At 37.0% G+C, this 21,092-nt stretch overlaps 1 protein-coding gene across 1 annotated transcript; it reads right to left on the bottom strand.

Moving 5' to 3' along the window:
* Positions 1 to 448: 448 nt before the first annotated feature.
* Positions 449 to 10,366, bottom strand: LOC149834761 (small ribosomal subunit protein uS15-like). The gene is made up of 5 exons (XM_090011537.1): positions 10,237 to 10,366; positions 10,061 to 10,133; positions 9,371 to 9,509; positions 9,088 to 9,274; positions 449 to 777 (listed from the first exon to the last, which is right to left on the bottom strand). The coding sequence occupies exons 1-5, from the start codon at positions 10,257 to 10,259 to the stop codon at positions 744 to 746; spliced, it is 456 nt and encodes a 151-aa protein (XP_089867663.1). The 5' UTR covers positions 10,260 to 10,366; the 3' UTR covers positions 449 to 743.
* Positions 10,367 to 21,092: the final 10,726 nt, after the last annotated feature.

The following is a 21,092-nucleotide window of genomic DNA, read 5'->3' as shown; positions in this document are numbered from 1 at the left end:
GCCCGACTTCTTGATTATTTTGGAATAACATAAATCTTTCTATCGTAACGAAGCCACGAGGCACGGGAAAGATTGGAAAGGCTTCTCTGAACTGCTTGATCTTTCCCAAAGTCCGCAGGGACCAACAGCTTTGCACTGCAACGGCCCATCTATGAAAAGCAATAAATTCTGTAGATTTAATTTGCAAAGTGAAAGCAACTCTTTTTAACTTGAAAATAAACTACAATGTTTTAAAAAATTCCACTGCTTTTTACGTTGTTTTAAACATTTCAGTTAAATAAACACTACAAATGGTGATAAAAAGCTTCAAAGTAACATTTGTCCACCATATGTATATATACACACACACACATACATTTGTAACTATCTGATCTGTTTTCAAATGGTCCATACAGCATGTTATTCCTACAGTTTGTTAGAGAGAGAGAGAGACAGCCTTTAATATTCATGGTGCCAAAATCCAATTTTATGCTAAATGCCAAGCTTCAAAACTGTCCTACACTAAACCACCAAAATCTAAATATCATGGTTATGTCCACCAAAGCATAAATGTACTAAAGCATCAAGAGAAACACCAAAATTATGGAAAGCCAAACTCTCTGTCGGGAAATAATAGGATATTAGATGGGGCAAAAAAAACAAGAGGAATTATCGTTCAGCAGACAATTTGTGGCAGCAAAACCACAAAATCCACGTCCTACTTAAATACTTGAAGATGTCTTTCACCTGGAAGGCGACCCTCTCTAGGAGACCATAGCGTTTGCAGTGGCAGCTTCACTGAAAACGCGAAAAAGGAATAGATGTCAGACTCATCCCAACACAATGAAAAAGCAACAAATATATGCAAATAAATAAAAGGTTTTATTGATGAAACAACAACCAATAAGACCTAGAAAATCTCAAATAAATACCAAAAAATGTAAAAGTAGCACTAATGCAACACTATGCAAGTATCTACGAAATAAAATATAAGCATTTAAATAAAAAATTAACAAAATCACTAACAATCAAATTTCTCAGAAAATGCATATTAGCATTAACAACTAAATGTTAATGTATTTGTCCAAAACTCTCCAAAATGAGTGTTACAACATTCACAATAGTAAATGAAGGACCCAAAAAATATATAAATGTCAATAGTCCTATGATATGAATTAGGGCCTAGGCTCTTATTGTGACTCTCATCATCATCATCGTCAATATTCAAGCTTGAGGAATCCATATAAACAGGTCCTCATTCATCCTGATTCTCTGTCTCTTCGTTATTTTGCAAGCAATTGCATCATGAATGCCTTTTCAATCTATTCTTTTGTAAGCAATTGCTTCACAAATCTTTCTTTCTCACAATGCATTTTTAAGTTGCATGTTTGGTGAACAACAACCTGGCACTGAATATTTGCACAGCAGATATTTGCTTTCAAAAATACTATATTCATATCTTATTGACCTATTTTCAGGTTCTCTTAGGCTGGATGATCTAGTGGCCATGATATGTCGGAGTTTAAATGGGCAGTTTTCAAAAGGTGAAGTGGTACATGGAAAAAAGGATGAATCTGTCTGTCGCTGCAGAATTTTGAAGGTTCTCAATGGTTGAGAGTGTCAAACAAAACCAAAAGAAGGAACATATCAACAAATAATGTGAATAGGAAGAGATAAAATAGAAATGCAAAAAAACTGAAGCAATTTCATCTAATAAGAACTTAAAAAGAAAAAAAGAAAAAAAAAAGAATTCAACGATCCAAGTGAAACTGCAATCATTGTTTACATGCATACAGGTTTCATAGCATAGCCTCACAGCAAGACATAATAAGAAAATCTAGTTCATACACCAATTTTTTTTTTACAATTAATGCTAGGATTTAGCAAACCTCTATTAGTACATTAAAAATTATAACTCAAGATGCAGGTGCTAGTATATTATATGGAGTGGGTTGGCTGGATAAAAGAAAGAATGTAATGAGCACATCCATTGAGAAGGCTGAGAATTTGATTCGGAAGAAGCAGCATTTTTCTAAAAAAGTTATAAAGTTAGGAGCTATGTCACATGGATTCGGCCAAACAGGTGCCGCACACGCGTCGACGCGATGCAGGTGCTCATGCGGGTGCGGCACCCGGTGCTGTCAACACACCCAGGGTCATTTTGGTCCAGTTTTTGGATTTAAAAAAAATCTGCCCGATGAAATGGGCTGCGGAGGGGAGGATTAGGGCACATTTTTTTTGCCCTAATCCTCCCTTCGTCTCCTCTCTGACTCCCTCTATTCTCCGTCAACCGCTCCGTCGTCGACCGCTCCAGGTATGCCCCCGACACCCTCTGCTCCTCCTCTCCTCTTTGTCTCCCCTCTCTCCCTCTTATAACGTTGGGTCTCTGTGCGCACATCTTGTGCTTTTTTTGGTCTTTGTGTTTGCTTTCCCTTTGCCGCAGCGGAATCGTGTCCCTACTCGGTGCTAACGGCTCAACTGCAAGGTTCCTTGTGCATCTTGCCAGAGGGCTTTGGACATGCGTTCTGTAAGAGCTAAGTCACAGGGACTCGGCAAAAAAGGTGCCGCAACCGCGTCGACGCAACGCAACACTGGTGCATGTGCAGCACCCGGTGCAGTCAACACGACCTTGGGTGCGGTCAAATTTTGCCCTAATCCTCTGCTCTCCCGCGCGGCTCCGCTCTCTCGCTCGCCTCCTCTCCTGACGTCTCGCAGGGGAGCCCGACGCCATCTCCTCCTCTCCCTCGTCGCAGGTACCCTCTCGCTCTCTTGTTGGGTCGGCAGGGGAGGGGGTGAGCCCGCCTGCTCCCTCTCGCTCTCTTGTTGGGTCGACAGGGGAGGGGCCGAGCCTCCCTCTCGCTCTCTTGTTGGGTCGGCAGGGGAGGGGCCAAGCCCCCCTCCCTGCTCCCCCTCGCTCTCTTATTGGGTCGGCAAGGGAGGGGCCGAGCCCCCCTGCTCCCTCTCGCTCTCTTGTTGGGTCGGCAGGGGAGGGGGCGAGCCCCCTCCCTGCTCCCTCTGATTTTAGGGGAGGGGCCGAGCCCCTCCCTATTTTCGGCAGGGGAGGGGTCGAGCCCCCTCCCTGCTCCCTCTGATTTTAAGGGAGGGGGCGAGCCCCTCCCTGTTTTCGGCAGGGGAGGGGCCGAGCGCCCCACCCTGCTCCCTCTGATTTCAGGGGAGGGGTCGAGCCCCTCCCTGTTTTCTGCAGCGGAGGGGTCGAGCCCCCCACCCTGCTCCCTCTGATTTCAAGGGAGGAGCCAAGCCCCTCTCAAGAAAAAATTTCTTTCGGGGGGCACTGCCCCCTACAACCCCCCCCCCCCCTAGACCCTCGCCCGCCGAACGTGAAGCGGGACCCACACCGGGGGGGAGCCCCTGAACCCCTCCACAACTCATCATTGGACTCGATATTATAAATCTTGATTGTTTGCATAATTGATTTTAATATAATTTTTTTTGTATTTTCAGGACAAAAATGACGGATAAAGGGAAAGGACTTGCGTCATCTTCATCCTCATATGTGACTTTTGCTGCTAGTTTTGCTGATAGTTGTAGTGAGAGTGATGATGTAAGGTCACTATGGGTACATGTAGATAAGCTTGCAAAAACTGGAGAATGAGGTGGTGAAAACAAGAGATTTCGATGCAAGCTTTGTGAAAGAAATTTTGTTGAGCCTTACACAAGAGTGAAGGCTCATTTATTGAAGATACCAGGACATGGCATTTCAAGATGCAAAAAAGTTGATGAGGCAATGAGAAGACAATACAAGAAAATACAAGAAGAATATGAGAAGAGAAAGGCAATGAGTGATTCTTGTGCAATTAGTGTGCCACTTGGAAGCCACCAAGAAGATGTTGAAAAAAAAAAGTCAATGTAGGAGGTATAGGAACAATACAAGCATCACTCAATACATATGGAAGGGAGGATACAACAACAACAACTACGCCTTCATCCCAAAACAATTGGGGTCAGCGATATGAACCAAAAAAGAAATTCCTTTTGGGTCTTCCACAATATGGAAGGGAGGATATGGATAGAAAAGTAGGGAGGTATTTTTATTCTAGTTCACTCTCATTTAATGAGACTAGAAATCTTTATTGAAAGGATTTAGTAACATCTTTGGCAAATTGTAATTTGAGTGGCTATGTACCTCCAAGCTCAAAAAAAATACGAATCACACATCTTGCAGAAGAGAGGGCAAATGTGGATAGGTTGCTGGAGATTAAAAAATATTCATGGGAGCAAAATTGAGTTTCTATTGTTTCTGATGGATGGATAGATATTCAAAGGCGTTCACTGATCAATTTCATTGTTTGTTCGCTTAGTAGCCCAATATTCTTGAAAGCAGTTGATGCATCTGGGGAATATAAAAATGCAGAGTATTTAAAGGGGATGTTTATAGAAGTCATAAAAGAAGTGGGTAATCAGAAAGTTGTACAAATCATTACAGACAACGCTCCAGTTTGTAAAAGTGCAGCGTTGAGCTTGGAAAGTGAGTACCCTCATATTTTTTAAACTCTCTGTGTAGCACACAGCTTAAATCTGGCTCTAAAGAGCATATGCAACCCCAAAGAAGAAGAAAATTCACAAGCATACGTTTTATGTTCATGGATTGAAGATTTAGAAAGAAATGTCAAAAGCATTAGGAATTTTGTTGTTAACCACCATCGTGCTAATGCTATATTTAATAGGCATTCTGACCTGAAATTGTTGAAGGTCGTTGAAACACGTTTTGCGTCCATCATTATGATGGTGAAGATGATTAAAAAATTGAAGAATACTTTGGTTAACATGGTGACCGATGAAAATTGGACATTCTATCATGCTGATGGTGATATCAAGGCTCAAGAAATTAAGAAATACATTCTTGATGATGAGTTTTGAGACAGAGTGGTATACTTCTTTCAATTTACGCAACCTATTTGAGAAATGTTAAGAGAAGTTGATAAGGATGAGCTCATGCTTCACGAAGTTTATGAAATGTGAGATAATATGACTGAAAAAATACAATCTATAGTTCTCAAAAATGAAGAAAAAAAAATCCTGCATTGAATGATTCAGAATTTTTTAACCATATTCATTCAATTTTAGTCAAAAGATGGAATAAGAGCAACACTCATTTGCATTGCATGACACATTCTCTTAATCCAAAATATTATGCAAATAAGTGGCGGACAGGTGGTATTGGTCGTGTCCCTCCAAATTTAGACCCAGAGCTATCAAGACATAGAAATATGTGTATGACAAGACTTTTTTCAAAAGCATATATCTTCTACATCAAGTCACACAAGAGTTTGAAAAATTTTCATCTTCGAGATTATATGGACCGACATTATTCGCGAGAGAGGAGGATAATATAGATTCTATCACATGGTGGTCAACATTTGGATCAGAAACACCTCTTCTCTAACGTCTTGCATTAAGATTGCTATCATAGCATGCTAGTTCATCTTGTTGTGAAAGAAATTGGAGCACATATTCTCAAATCCACAACCTGAAGAGAAACAAATTCACCAGCAAGCGTGCAGAGGATTTAGTATATGTTCATTCAAATCTTCGATTACTTTCGCGAATCAATGATGAATACAAGTATTAATTTGCTCTCTTAGTTATTTGATTATTTCTTAGTTTTTCATTTAAATATACTTGTATTGTATTTAACATTTTCAAATTGAGTTTGTAACGCAGACAATGAACATCCAAATTTTAGGATGTAAACCCAAAAGACTGTGACTTCGAGGGAGAGCATGATTTCAACATAACAAACATGGATTTAACTGAGCCCAGTATTCCTTCTAATGATGCATTTGATGACGAAGAAGAAAATTATTAAGATCCATTACTTCATCGTCATATACATTATAGGATATACTTTTGGTATGTAATTTAGTTCTTTTTTGCTTTACTTATTTGATTGATATTTAGGTTGGTATATTGCATACATGATGAATGATATTATGACAATGTTAATTGTTAAAACTTCAAAATTATATATATATATATATATATATATATATATATATATATATATATATATATATATATATATATATATATATTTTATACTTTTGCCCTGCCGCAGCCCCGCACCCAAGGTTTTTGAAAGTGTCGCACCCCCGCCCCCGCACCCATGTGACATAGTGTAACGGACATGATCTCTCTCTCTCAACAAAAGTTATGTACACAAATCATAACTTATAATCCAAACTTTTGAACTTAAAGAAGGATTGTCATCAATGTAACACGGACATTTCTAAAAGCCAACACACCTATGTCATATATATATATAGTAGGTGGCCTACTCCATTTCGTTCCTACCGTCAGCCCACCAGGCTTTAAAACGGTTTTTCTATTTTTCTAAAATCTGACCATACATATGTGATCTCCATGCTTGATTTTATAGGAATTGACTCTTGGATCGTTCGATTCCAACACGCAAGTAGGTTTTTATAAGATTTAAAAATCAACAGTCTATAATTTTAAAAAATATTCAATGCTTAAAAAGTTATTTTTTATCAAAAAAACATGATCCAATTGTCATTTCCTACCAAATCGACCATGCATAACACATTTGCAAGGTCAGATTTGCAAAAAACATCGATGAGACACCTATTTACTGGTGGTACGCAAGCGGTAGGCTCAAAAAGTTGTAGCCAGCTACACACACCACCCTCCAAGTTTTTCGAAATTGTCATGTCACTCTCACCTCACCCATATCCGCATTTGTGCCCGCACCTATGAAACATGGATTGCCATCTTGAATGCATGACCAAAAGTTCTAGACATGTCATGATACTCTAACTTATCATTATCAAATATTATCATGCTTACAATCAACCCCAACATCACCATGCCCACTATCTTGACAAACAATGATAAGTTTGATACTTAGTCAATACTATGTGGTCTTCTAATAATCAGAACATCTTCCTCACTTTTCTTCTCACTATACTATCATCGTATATGTTTCATTTGTAGAGGATAAGCTCCAAACATGGTGCAGCACTATGAGGTCTTCTAACAAGCATAATGGCATAATGTCCTCCTCATTGACCTTCCGATTAAACTATAATTGTATGTGTATTGTCTGTAGAATAAGCTCCAAACTCATTGCAGCATTACAAGGACTTCTGGTAATCGTAACAACCCCCTCATTAGTTTCACTAAACTTTCAATATATATGTATCTTTTGAATTATAACTCCCAAACCTTTTCTGTCTAAGGGTTTCCTCCAGGCCTCATTTTTTTGTTTCTCTTCCTAAATCTGGCATCTGAAACACGATAAGCCAACATGGTAAAACTAATCTACCATTTTCCATTTGTACCTTGTTCAAGCCACAGGGATTAAGTATGGCTGTATTGCTTACAAACCACAAATTCAAATATTATCATCTGGATGTAGCCAATAAGGTCATAATAGAGTAATCTCTTGTTTGGAACATAAACAAGGTTTATAAAAAGTTTTCCACCGACTACCATCAATAGCAATTCAAGAGATAAGAGGCAGTAAGCAAACACAGTAAAGCACAGATATACACTAACATATAAGAATATTCAATAAAAAAAACTTAATATCAACAATTTAAAAACTAGGTAAATTTATTATTCAAATGTAGTGACGTGTTAACTTTTTGCCACTAGCATTCACTAAAAGTAGCTTGTCAACATAAGGGCCAGAATCCATCTATTAATATGAAACAATAGATAAAGGTTGATTCAAGCTGCAAAGAGCTTCTTGTTCATTTTTTCTATTGAAATCTCGTTGAATCTATAAACTGTCACATAGGTACAGCTATGGGTATGGATGCAGGTGCGGGCATATATGGTACAACATCAGAATTTACATCAGGTATAGGGGTATGGCACAGCTATGTGTGTATGTGTGTGTGTGCGTATTTTTTTTTTTTTTTTGAGAAAAAATAGGTATGCATGCATGTGTGTTTGTGTGTATCAAGCACCATACAATACTGAATAAAAACAACCCTTTATGCACCTTAAAATGGATCAAAATAAGTAATAGATTGGGTTTGATTGGTCAAATCTAAAACTGGTCTGACCCATACCCATTGAAGTACCAGTACCAATACCAATACCTGTGTTGGCACAGGTTGGCATGTTCATGAAGTACCCATATTACATAGCTTAGGAAGAATCACAAAAAATTCAAGTTCATGAAGTACCCATATTACATAGCTTACGAAGAATCACAAAAAGTTCAAATTTCTCTTCAGTAACCAAAAGAAAGCAAGAAAACAATTTTCCACCTCGGTAGTTTTAAAAGAAGGATCCATAAACAGGTAGAGCATATACCACTTGGTGAAAGGAGGAAAGAAAAACCATAATAAGGCTTGAATCACACTAAGCTTATTGTAAGGCTACAAAATAAAAAGCTATAAAATTATTTCTAGGAGGAAATAAAGAACTTCCAGATCAAGTTATGATACCACATAGTCAGTGCCAGTTACAAAAGAGAAACCTCACATTTCAAGCTTACTGAAACAGTAAGCCAAAAGTGATTTTCATTAACTGTGCCATTAGAGAAGAAAGTGCTCACAAAGAAGACCACAAAAGTTTCTTATGCAACTTTGTCTAGGACATTTACTGATTATACAAGGAGATAACACTATAAATGTGATAAATCATTGCTCGTCTGCTTCACTGGTAATTAGCAACATAAGGCTTACAGTACAATCATCAAAGTTGCCTGATACTTATGAAGCATACCATGGCTGTGAAAATCTATAAATACCTGCACTGCAATTGCCTAAGTTTACAATGATCCATTACAAACTGCATAGGCACAAGAAGGCCGCTAATATGCACAGTTAACTTGCTAGGCTTTCAAAACCAACTAAAACATAGCAGCTCAAAAAGTAAGAATGTACAGCTGATACTTAATAATGAAAGATAAACAATAGACACATGATGCAACAAATAGAGAAATGGATAGCGAAAAAAAAAAAAAGCCAATGTCACATTCATTAAGGAAACACAAGTATGTGAAGTACATAGCCAACAGATCTAGTACCACGCTTAACTTAGGAAAACCAAGCATATGAAACTAAATAGCACTTGGCAAAACATGGCTAACAGATTGAAGCATTGGTCACTCACTATTTCCAGATGGGGGCAAGTTTCTTTGTCCTCTTGTAATAACGAGCCAACCTATGAATCCTGCTCTCAACCAAGATCAATCTGAACTTGGAATCCTTATCCTTGCGGTTTCTCTCAAGATGTTTCCTGATAGCAACAGCCTTCTTGATAAGATGGTACAAGTCCTCAGGGATTTCAGGTGCAAGACCTACATTGTTAAAAGTATGACAAATGAATATCCCAAAAATCATCCAAATAAAAACATAAAACAAATATAAACTCAAGAGAATAACAATAAACATACCATGGGACTTCAGAATCCTTAGGATCTTACTCCCGGTCACGCTCTTGACCTGTGCAATACCATGGGAGTCACGAAGAATGACACCAATCTGAGATGGAGTCAATCCTTTCTTAGCAAACTTGCATATGTTCTCATCAACCTGCGCGTTAAACAAACACCCAAAAGAATTTCATCGAAAGAACAAATTTTCATTTAAAACGCTGAGAAAACTGTGATAGAATGAAAACGTAAAGGAGAAAAACTTGGTAAAAAAGGAAGACTAAATAACAACGCACACACAAAAAGGAAGACACAGATAAAAAATTAACCATTAAGCACATCATTTCCACCACTCCCCATATAGTATCACCACCGCCAAATCGAGCATCTTTGAGCAGTAAAATAGCTAATTTGAATACAAGAAGATACCACCTTTGTAAGCAGAATGGAAACAACGATGCAAGCAATATAATTTGAAAAAAGGTTGGAGATTTTACACAAATGAACTTCTATTAAACTTATATCGATGAAGCAACAATAAGATAACAAATCATAGCCACGTTTCGCAGCAATAGATGAAGAAATAGAAGAATAACAAAGCTCTCAAAAACGATAAATAAGAAAAAACGAAACTTTAGGCCCATTTCTTATCGTTCGAATGAACCTGTAAACCTAACCAATATCCCATTTCAGATGAGAGAGAGATCTTACATCCTGAGATGAGATCTTGAGCCAGCTTGGAGGCGTCCTCTTGTAGGGCAAGGCAGAAGAAGAGATACCCTTTCTGTTACGGATAGAAAGAGGAAACCAATAAAGATCACCACAACCATCAATGAAAGAATGGAGTACCACTATCGAGATCGAGAGCGAGAGAGGGATGGGATTACCCGCGACTGTGCATACGACCCATGGTGGCACAGGGTTGCTGAGAAATGAAGCAGAGTCGATCTCTCCGACGGGCGGCGACTCCCTCCTCTCCTCTCACTCACCGAAAAACCCTAACACACGGCCTCCCTCATTTGGTATATATGTAAACCACTTGTTCACTCGGTATCAGATCTTCGGATTTGGTGTCGGTTCTCATCCCGTATTCGATTCAAAGAAGTCCCTGTTTTGGTAACATAATCGGTGTCAACGGGTCGGGTTTGGTTCGAAATTAGGTGGACCAAATCCAGATCTGATTTGAGAAGCTAGATCCTAGTCCAATCAGACCCATCATAAGAAAAAACATACCCATATTCTATAAGTATTGCATGAACCTGATCCTGATCATACCCTATAAAATAATACATTTTTTATTTTTTTACATTGAAAAAATTTTGGATCTTTGTTGAAACTTGGGTTAGGCCCAAGTCCGTTATGAAATTTCACAAACCATACACAGTTCCATATATTAATCAAACCCTTTGAGTCTAACTCGGAATAGAATGACCTCTTTGGGTGGAGCCTTTGAGTCTAGGGTAAGTACAAATGCACCTAGTTTTTACTTCTGTATACAATCACGTAGAGTAAAAACTCTAAATTATAGAAGCACAAAAAATGCACCTAGAGTTTAAAAAAAAACAAATCAAAACCCTAACTCTTACAAAACATCATAAATTATGTATTTACGTTAATTGACAAAAAAACTTAACATTCTAATCAAAATCAAATCATGCAATATTCATGAATTCATGCCTAACAGTAATTTTAAAAAATCATAACTAAACATTTATGTCATTTTAAAAAAACAAATCAAAATCTTAATTTCTACAAACATCACAAATTATGCATTTATGCTAATTGATAAAAAAACTTAATATTCTAACCAGAATCAAATCACAAAATATTCACGAATGTTAATGGTAATTAAAAAAAACAAAAACACAAACAAACCCTAAAACCATAACTAAACACTTTTGTCATTTTAAGAAAACCAAAATCAATACCCTAATTGCTACAAACATCATAAATTATGCATTTGTGCTAATTGATAAAAAAACCTTAATATTCTAACCAAAATCAAATAATACAATATGATTGAATTCATGCCTAATGGTAATTAAAAAAAACCCAAAACCATAACTAAATATTTATGTTATTCTAAAAAAAATAAATCAAAACCTTAATTTCTACAAACACCATAAATTATGCATTTATGTTAACTGATAGAAAATGCAAGAGATGCTTAAGATATTCACGCATGTGCAAATGAACCTTCCCCTGTTAGATGTCATCCAGCAAGGGCTTGCATATGTAAAGTTTTTTAAAGAACTTTGTACACAGAAAAGAAAATTAAGATCTCTGCCCAAGAAGATCTTCTTGACTTAGCAAGTGAGCTCAGTGCCTTGGCACCAAGATCCACCTAAACTCAAGGATCTTGGGGCATCGATCATCTATTGTGTTATAGGGAACATAACCATTGAGCGTGTTTTGCTCGATCTTGGGGCCAGTGTAAATATATTGTCGGGTTTCTTGTATGATACTTTCGAGATTGGGAACATAAAACCCATATCGATCACCCTACAATTGACTGACAAGTCTATTAAGATTCTTCGTGAAATATTGGAGGATGTGTTAGTCAAGGTCGAAGATTTTTTTTTTCCTGTTGATTTTATTGTTCTGGATATAAAAGACACTGATGTCGTTCACCAGACTCTCATAATTCTGGGCAAACCATTCTTGGACACTATTAATGCTTGTATTAATTATCGTACTGGGGTGATGGATGACTCATTTGGCAACAAGAAAATGCGATTAAACATCTTTAATACTGTCATGAGACCGACGGGAAATGACGAATGTTTTCATGTAGATGACACTAATCCTCAATGGGAGCAATCCGATCCACCACAGTTGAAAATTTGCATTAATGACTTTTCGGTTTATGGCTCATTAATTGATGATTGTCTCTATAAGTTTCAAAAAAAAAATCAAAAATGCATAGAGACTAATCTCGTTCATAGTTGAAAAAAGAGTCATTTCATGGACCAACAAGGTATAGTTTTAGGACATATAGTGGACAGAAAAAAGAATGAATCCGTATATCTCAAACCTCCCGATTGAGCATGACCTTGAGTTCATTGATTTCATGAACAATGAAAGGTAAATAGAGATCCGTCTAGCTGAAGACGTAAAACTTAACGCTTTTTGAAAGGCAACCCATATGATTTGTGAAAAACTCAAAAACTTGTGATATTGTAAAATATGACACATTTTTTGGTAACCAAATAGTTTTTGCTGCTTATTTCTTTTTTTTTTGTTTTATGAGCATGAATGATAGATTATGTATATGTTCCACTTATTTGATAAATATATATGAGTTACATGTAATAGGATAGCTTGGAGCCTCTAGGAGCAACTACAAAGCCAATTCGACAAGCCATCATGCATTTGTGTGTGCGTGGTGGTGGTGTAATGGTTGAGACACAAATCAGCATGCGAGATTCCATTGCATACATCAGGTGATACCTATCATTTCTCTTGTGTTTCTTTTATTCCCTAGTATGCATTCATTCAGTTGCATATAAGCTTGAGGGAGTGTCATTCAAGCATGACGGAAGGTATAATTTGTACACCCATTTTTTTTTCTGTTCATGTATCTACTCTGATAAAAACTCATAAGATTAGGCCTTGATAAACAAATTTTTAAGCATATATGAATGTTTTTACATAATCTGACATTTTAGAGAATTTTTAAGCCTTATGTAAAAAAAACAGTTGAAAGTAATCTAGAAAGAGTGGTTATGTATATGGATTTCAAAGAAAAGATTATATATGAATGTTAGAGTTTGTTTTGAATCACAAACATAAATATGCACAACTTTATTTTTGAAAAACTAAGCAGAATAAGAGCATATGTTTAGTCTGATTGATATCTTGGTTGCTCCTTAGTATCTGGTTTGAGACACAAGTTGAAGTGTTTGATTCCCATGTTGAAAAGGACAACGAAGAAGATCACTTCTTTGTTTAGTCAATATATGTGGCCTATTTGGTTCGAGCAAGTAGAGCCTGAGGGATGTTTACACCTGGTGTCCTAAAGTCATCTAGTTTAGAAACCACCGGCCTGAAAGTCTGTTACATGGACTTTATAGAGAACCTAAGAGATGTCGACATTGCACATGATAAAAAAGAAATTATACATAAAACTATAAACATAAGGTCTACTGACTCGAGCAATTAAGTCTGAGGGATACTCTATATCTGGTGCCCTAAGGTCGACGGGCCTGGGAGTCACTAACCCAAAGCTCGTTATATAGGTCGCGAAAATCTGAAAATTGATATAGTGATCAACTGAAAAAAAAAAGAGAGTGAAAAGCGTGAAAAAGAAAAAAGAAAAAGAAAAAGAAAAAAATATAACAAAATCTTAATAAAAAATTCATTGCTTATAAATAATTATGAAAATTTGCACAAAAAACATATAAATGAGCAATAGCACGAGTCTACTTGATTTTTTGATAAAAAAGCATCGATAATTGCAATTTTTAGAAAAGCAAAAGAAATTTTTTTCTTTTATGGTGACGTGAAAACTCTAAATATGTTATAAAAATGTAATTCCATGAAATATTTGTTTAGACAAATTTTTTAACTGCCTAATGCTTTTTTAAATTTGAATTTTTATGTATACATAACAGAGATGTTTGTAGGTAATATCATTGTAAACCTTCACGAGACCTTACTCGTCCACTAGGGCAACTCAGGGGTTTAAAGAGCTTGTTGTATATACTAAATGCAATCGTGATTCCTACAAAAGTGAGTTAAGTTATTGATTTGCATGTTTTGCTTTGCTTTTATTAAGGGTAAGTTTGCTCAAGTACTAGCAAACGATAAGCATGAGAGAATTTGATCATGCATAATTTGTTCATCATTTTATACATCTTGTATGCATGATATACTGCAAAATTAGCATTAAAAACTCATGTTTAACTGATATTTGTTCATTGTCCTGCAAGGTACAGTGTAGCTTTTGTTCTCAATTATAGAAAAAATAAACAAATTTGGATCCATATGAGTTTTTTTAGAAAAGTTTAGTTTTCATTAACAAGTTTTTTGAAAATAATTTAAAAAAAAAGGTTTTGTGAATTTATTGAAAATCAGGAAATTGCTTTAGAAAAGTTTTTAAAACACCCTTTAAAACCTAATTTAACTTTATAAATAGTGGTTAAGAAGGACTAGAGGGGTGTCTTTCCCTCTATGAGAAACACGCCCCTCCCCTCTCTCTCTCTCACACACACACACATACACATCGCTTCCCCTTTTCTTCTTCCTTTCTCTCCCTTTTTCCTCGTCGGCTTCTTTTTTTTTTCATCGGAGGTGTTATGTGATGTGTGCTAGCATTGGGAAGGTCGCTCTGCTCTCCGCACTCCGTCAGAGGCGAACCCCCAAGTACACTACTTCTCCTTCTTCTCTTTTACTTTTTATTTAGTGTAGTTTTGTAAAGATGAGTCTTTTTTTTAAATTCGAATATTTTCTGCATAATAGTAGTTTTTTTATTATTGTTGAAAAGAAAAGGACATATAATACATTCAGATCTGCTAGATCTAAATTTCTTATCAGATCTGCCATCATTGGCAGATCAGGTCAGTTTCCCTTTGATCAGGCCACTAGATCGATTCGCCCATCTGAATATATTTTTTTATTGTCTGGCAGCCAATCAAGTAGCCCAGCCTGATCTCATTTAATTTTTTATCAAGTCTGCAGAAGACCAACGTGATCCAGCAATCACGCAGATCCGATCTGATCGGGTGAATCAATTTAGTCCAAGGGTCTGCTGAAAATTATAAGTCTGATTTTTTTGACTTTCTGACAGTCAAGCGAGGTATGCAGTTATTTTTTTTTAACTAGACCAGATCTGATTTTTTTTTCGGTGCAACTAACCGAGCCTGATCTGGTCAGCATGTGAGCCTGCAATCAGGTCCTCAGCTAGCCTCCAACCAAGCTGCAGTGGGTTCAAACCAGGCCTGATCTGACCAGCAATTTGCCAAGCCAGATCAGTCTGGTTAAATCTAGTTTATTTTTATTAGATCATCCAGCAACGATAGATCTGATCCACCATCATTGTTCAAAGCCAAAATTGGATACATCAGACCCAATTGGACCAAAGCTTAATCCGATCAGATCAGCATACTTGGCCTGTTTAAATCAGCCAATCAGTCAGCCAAAGCCATGTCAGATTAATTTTTATTGCACATCTGATTTGTTGATCAGACCCTAGCAAGGTGCGGCTCTACTAAATCTGCATGTTTTTTCTTAGTTGATTGATATAGTGATAGATCTTAGGGTAGCGCATTTATTTTTAGATTTTGTCCTTTTGTTAGATTTAGGTACATTTAAAATTTTGATTCTTAGACTTTCTTTATTTCCTGCAACTAACATTAACTGGAATAGGTGGTCTAGTATTTTGTTTGTTTTGTGGTTTGCAGGTGGGTTAGGTGGGTTCATGCTTGTTGACTAGAACATGATAGCGAGAGCCGTGCCCGCTGACCATGCATAATTTTATACAGATTCTTTATAGATTTACGTGCATGATTAAGCGTAGAAAATGGTTAAAAATGCTTGTTTGTTAGAAGTTTTATTGATTTCAATCAAATAGTAGATTGAGCAAATTAGTGTCTTTTTTGAATTTTTAGCAAAATTAAATAAGTTTTTAGGAAATAATTTTTTAAAAAAGTCTTTTGAAATTTTTGAAAACTTTTGGACTGAAAATTTTCTAAAAAAAATCTAATCAACCCTATTTATGCATTATAAATAAACTTATGGAGAGAGAAAGGGGAGAGTCTTTTCCCATCGTGAAGCTCTCTCTCTCTCTCTCTCTTCTACCTTCTTCCCCCTTCTCCTCTTTCTTCTAACCCCGTCTTCGCCGGCATCTTTGTTCCCTTTCGTCGAGAAGGCATAGCGTGACAAGCGGAAAGGCCACACTCTTCTTCTCAACCCCTCCGTCAGAAGCAACTCTCAGGCAAGCTTCTTCTCCCCATAGTATTTGATTTATTAATTTTTTTTTCTTTCTGCATACACGTAGATTAATCTAGGGGTGGCAATTTCTGACACGACCCGCCAACCCGACTCGCCAACCCGCCTCTTAGGCGGGTTCGGGTTGGGCTTAAGCCAACCCGTTTAATAAACGGGTCGACCCGTGTAACCCGTTTATTAAACAGGTCGGGTTCGGGTTGGAGGTATGCCAACCCGCCAACCCGGCTGACCCGTTTAATAAACGGGTTAGGCGGGTGGGTCAACCCGCCAACCCGTCTGCCCGACCCGTCAACCCGCCAACCCGACCCGTCAACCCGACCCGCCAACCTGCCAACCCGATCCGTCAACCCGCCAACCCGACCCGCCAACCTGACCCGCGAACCTGAAAACCCGTTTACCTGACCCAACCCATTTATTAAATGGGTTGGCGGGTCGTGTCGGGTTACCCGTTTATTAGACGGGTCGGGTTCGTGTTTGCCACAGCCGACCCGTTTAATAAACGGGTCGGGTTCGGGTTGAGGTATGCTGACCCGCCAACCCGACCCTATTTCCACCCCTAGATTAATCTGTGTGGTTTTCCATCATAATTTAAGCTTTAATTTCACGGACATTGCATATAGGTCTGGTTCTTTTATCTTTCTAGTTGAAAAAAATAAAATACATTGCATCAGATGTTTGTTTGATCTTTGGATTAGCCAATCTGATCGTCTAATCAGATTGACGAGATCCAGCTAAATCTGTTGCTGGTAACAGGCACACTGACCTGCGTCTGTTCGGTTAGGGCAACTCGGTTGCCAGACGGCGTTAACCAGGCCCAGATCCAACCTTATTCGATCAGCTGGATCAAACAGGTTGGATTCACTTGATCTGTCCCAGTTAATCAGTGGTTTAGATGTGCTGACAGCTGAATCCAAGCTTATAGCGATTTTCAATGAAATCTTTTGGCAAAACTAGGCTAGCCGAATAGCTTGAGTTGGACAGTCTGCAGTTGGACAACAAGTGTGAACTACCCAGGTCAGCATCGATTGCGTCATAACTTGCATCTTTTTTTGGGCCACGCACGGACGTGTGATCCCAGCGCATCAGCCAGATCACGTTGATCGACTTTCAAGCCTACACAAATCAAATACATCCTGCGTTAGTTAGTTAGTACATGTGAAATTTTTATCATGCTAATCATTTAAGTTAGGATGCATTGTTTTAGATTAGTTAGTTAAAATAGTTTGGAGTTTGAGGTAGTTAATTAGTTGATTGAATTTTATTTGGTTTCATGTTATGACTTAGACAAATTGACTTCAGTTTGTTGTGTTAGTTGTTAAGTTTGACTTACGTAGTATTGAATTTGTTTATAATCAGTTAGGTTTTGCTAGAGTGTCATATGGTGTTATTAATATTAAATCTTATGTTATGTGAGATGTCATTGTCTCATGTATAGGATAATTGATGCATGTTACAATTTTTTTTATGGTTAGTTTAAATCAGATTGCTTGAGTTGGTGCTAACGTGCGAGTAGTTAGAATTTCTTTAGTTGATTACATTATAGTTAGTTTATTAAATCTAGTTTGTTAGTTAGTTTCAATTTAGTTAATTTTAACTCTTGTCCTTATTTATTTGTTTATGACTAACCTTTGTTTTTAGATCTTGTGTCTTGCAGGCTGCCTTGTTTCGTGAGTTTTGCAAGAGGCTTCGCATTGGAGACAAAGGCGCACTAGTGAAGGGCAGTGCATGCATTGCGAAAAGAAGGCTAGAGCGTTTAGAAAAGAAGCTCTGCAATTTTTTACTTTATCTTTATTTTTTTTGGAAAGCAGAGGGCCATTTTATTAATTGAGTTGTTATAAGGCTATTTTAATTTTTTAAGCCCTCTGCAAAAGGTAACTCTTGTAATTAGTTAATTAGTCTTTTTCTTTTCTTAAAAGACAATAAAGTTCATCTTTATGTATGATACCAAAAGTAATTAAACTCGTTTCTTGAGTTCGACCCAGATTTCATATTAGTGTGAGCCAGTTTTTATAATTTAATGCACGGTTTACACGAGCACTTTTATTGAAAATTATCTTTTAAAATTCCTTTATTGAAAAAGTTGCATCAGCCATGAAGCTAGATCATGAGTGAAAAGAGCCCTGCAGATTTTTTTTTTTTAGAGCCACTGGCCATTTAATTTATTGGGTTGTAATAATTTGTATTTCTGCTCAAACATCCTGTAATACCCGCACATTTATTTATATTTCATTTAAAGCAATAAAGCTCATTTTTGTGTGAACAATCATAAACCCGTTCCTTGAGTTCGACCCGGACTTCATCACTAGTATAAACTGGTTAATTTAAGATTTGATGCACGGTTTAGACTGACAAGTTTTTATTTAAAATCTCTTTTAAAAATACCTTTAAGAAAAGTTGCATCAAGTTGCACTGCCAACAACTGGAATCGTGACATTTAAACCAGGCCACTACTGATAATCCAAAGTAAATCGGTTTTTTTAGAGCTTCATAAATAGATAACTCAGACATCAAATTAAACAATCCACAGTATTCCCAAGCCAAAACTTCTTTTCAATAAACCATAGAGAAATGGAAGTTTAAAATCAAATTCACGCAGATGCCAATGGCATAAAAAGCTATTCCAAGAAACTGAATTGAAATATCAAGAAATTCTGCTTTGACATGCTTCGTTATCCCCAGACAATTTCTGTAGTTCCAACCAGTAAAAAGGCAATGGAAAACATCAATCACGTATCTTATAGGATAAAACCTAATCATGGCTTAGACAGCAATGGAACATATAAGTGGCATCTTGGCATTTACACATCAAGGAGGAACTGTCACTCCTCGTGTTAATGCACAATTTATGCTAACCTTTTGAAAGTTTGCAACATATTGTATGATAGTATCCAGGGGATTCAAATGAAATGAACACGTGCAATATCCAACAGTAACAGCCACATTGCCTTTGCCTTGTATGCAATTTGGGTACAGTTTCAATCAGCTCAATTCCAGAGAAAGGTTGCTTTTATCAAATTCAGGTCTAAGAAATCCAAGATATGAATCCACAATTACCTACCTGGATCGATTTGATGGATCCTAATAAAACTACAAAAGCATAACATTTGACTAGAGTCCAACATTTTGTGACCCAAGTGTAAGTACTACAAAGGAACACATGAGGAAAATAAAAACAGCTAAATTTTTTTTTGAGAAAGTCATAGCCAGGGCATTCATTATATTATCGTTTTTATCTTGGGTGTGTGAACTTTTATAACATGCAGCCAACAGTCCAACATGAATTATGCAATTAAGAAAATTGAGAAACCTGTATGCTTGATTAAACAAGGAAAGAATGGAAGAATAAATGATTTGAACCAAGATGTCTTTTGTATGCCATCATACAAATAAATCCAGCTCACCAAACAATGTGAAGTAAAAAAAAAAGGAAAAAAAATCTAGGTGAGCCAATTTCAGGGAGCTAACTGGAAGAACACATCCAATAAATCATTTGTCACCATATCTATATGAATAGAGACGTTTGAAATCATCTATCTGCTTTGCAGCATAAGCATAAATCCACAAGCACATACATAAGACATAAGAATTCCACTTCATATTGAACATATGCATGTTATTTTTTTAGTAAAAAAGATACGCAAGTTTCTGCAAACTCCCGCACTTCACCTAAAAGGAGGGCAATATCTCAAGTTTGTTGTGGTTTAAACAAAAAAAAAAGGAACCTGTTAGTTGTAAGTGGCAATTCATTTGCAATACTAGAAGCAATTAATCATCTTCTTTGCAACATTGCACCTATAAATGGGAATGTCCTTAGCTAGCTCAAGACATGTGGACTGTGATCAAATGACTACGCTATAATCACAATAATCGCATAAATGCATTTAAATAAAACTCAACTTGCAACTTGAATGCTAATTTATGCATGTTTTAGTGTCTCCCCTTTTTTTGTCTCATACAAAAAGTCAATTATATGCTCTATCTATTCATCACAACCAAATAATCGTCATAGGCTACAATATTGCTAGAGAAGGCAAATAGAAATACAAAGTACCTTTAGTTTCTCAAGATAATCAACCAAGTCCTCTTCAAAAGGAGAACTTTTAGACTGATCTTGACGATCTTTCCATGGGAAGTCTTGCATCTATAACCCTTGAGTCTTGTTGTTCCAGTCAACATATATCAGATTTGCTGTATGCACTACACCGCGTACCCCTCAAGGATAAACAAGAAGCATTGCTTTTGAATGGTGCGTCCCATAAGCAATAGGAAGTGGGGGCTTGTGCAGAATCCAATTTGTGGGACTATTCTTCTAGAAGAATGAATACCAACAAAAACGAAACTCAGAACTTTCCATTGGAAAATATGGAAAGGGAAACATTCAACAGGAAAAAATTGGATACCTTCATATGATCCACCGTACCATCACTCTCTCCATGAATTACAAGCACATGAGGAATTTTTCTTAGCAGTGGACAGGCTGCAAAACAAAAAAAAAATTGTCTCTGCTATAATATATGCAGAGATATGCATGCAGAAATATAATTAGCATAAATTAAGAAATCTTATACCCAAGATTAGATTTTCCAGTAAAACATGGTTTGGAATAGACGAAAGAATGATGCTGACAAGTTAACAAGATGTATACCCAGATCTTTAACTCAACCATGACCAACCGAACTTAGAAACATTCATCCAGGACAACTTCATGGCTCAAGTAAGTGATAAAATTCGTGGGTTCCTTCTCTCATACACAAGAATAAGCAATGAAGGGAGGAGAATACGTGAGAGCTGCTGC

The sequence above is a fragment of the Nuphar pumila genome, chromosome 6 (genome assembly GCF_984573655.1).
Source record: "Nuphar pumila chromosome 6, dmNupPumi1.hap1.1, whole genome shotgun sequence".
Classification (NCBI taxonomy): Eukaryota; Viridiplantae; Streptophyta; class Magnoliopsida; order Nymphaeales; family Nymphaeaceae; genus Nuphar; species Nuphar pumila.
This window is presented reverse-complemented; position numbering and strand designations above follow the sequence as displayed.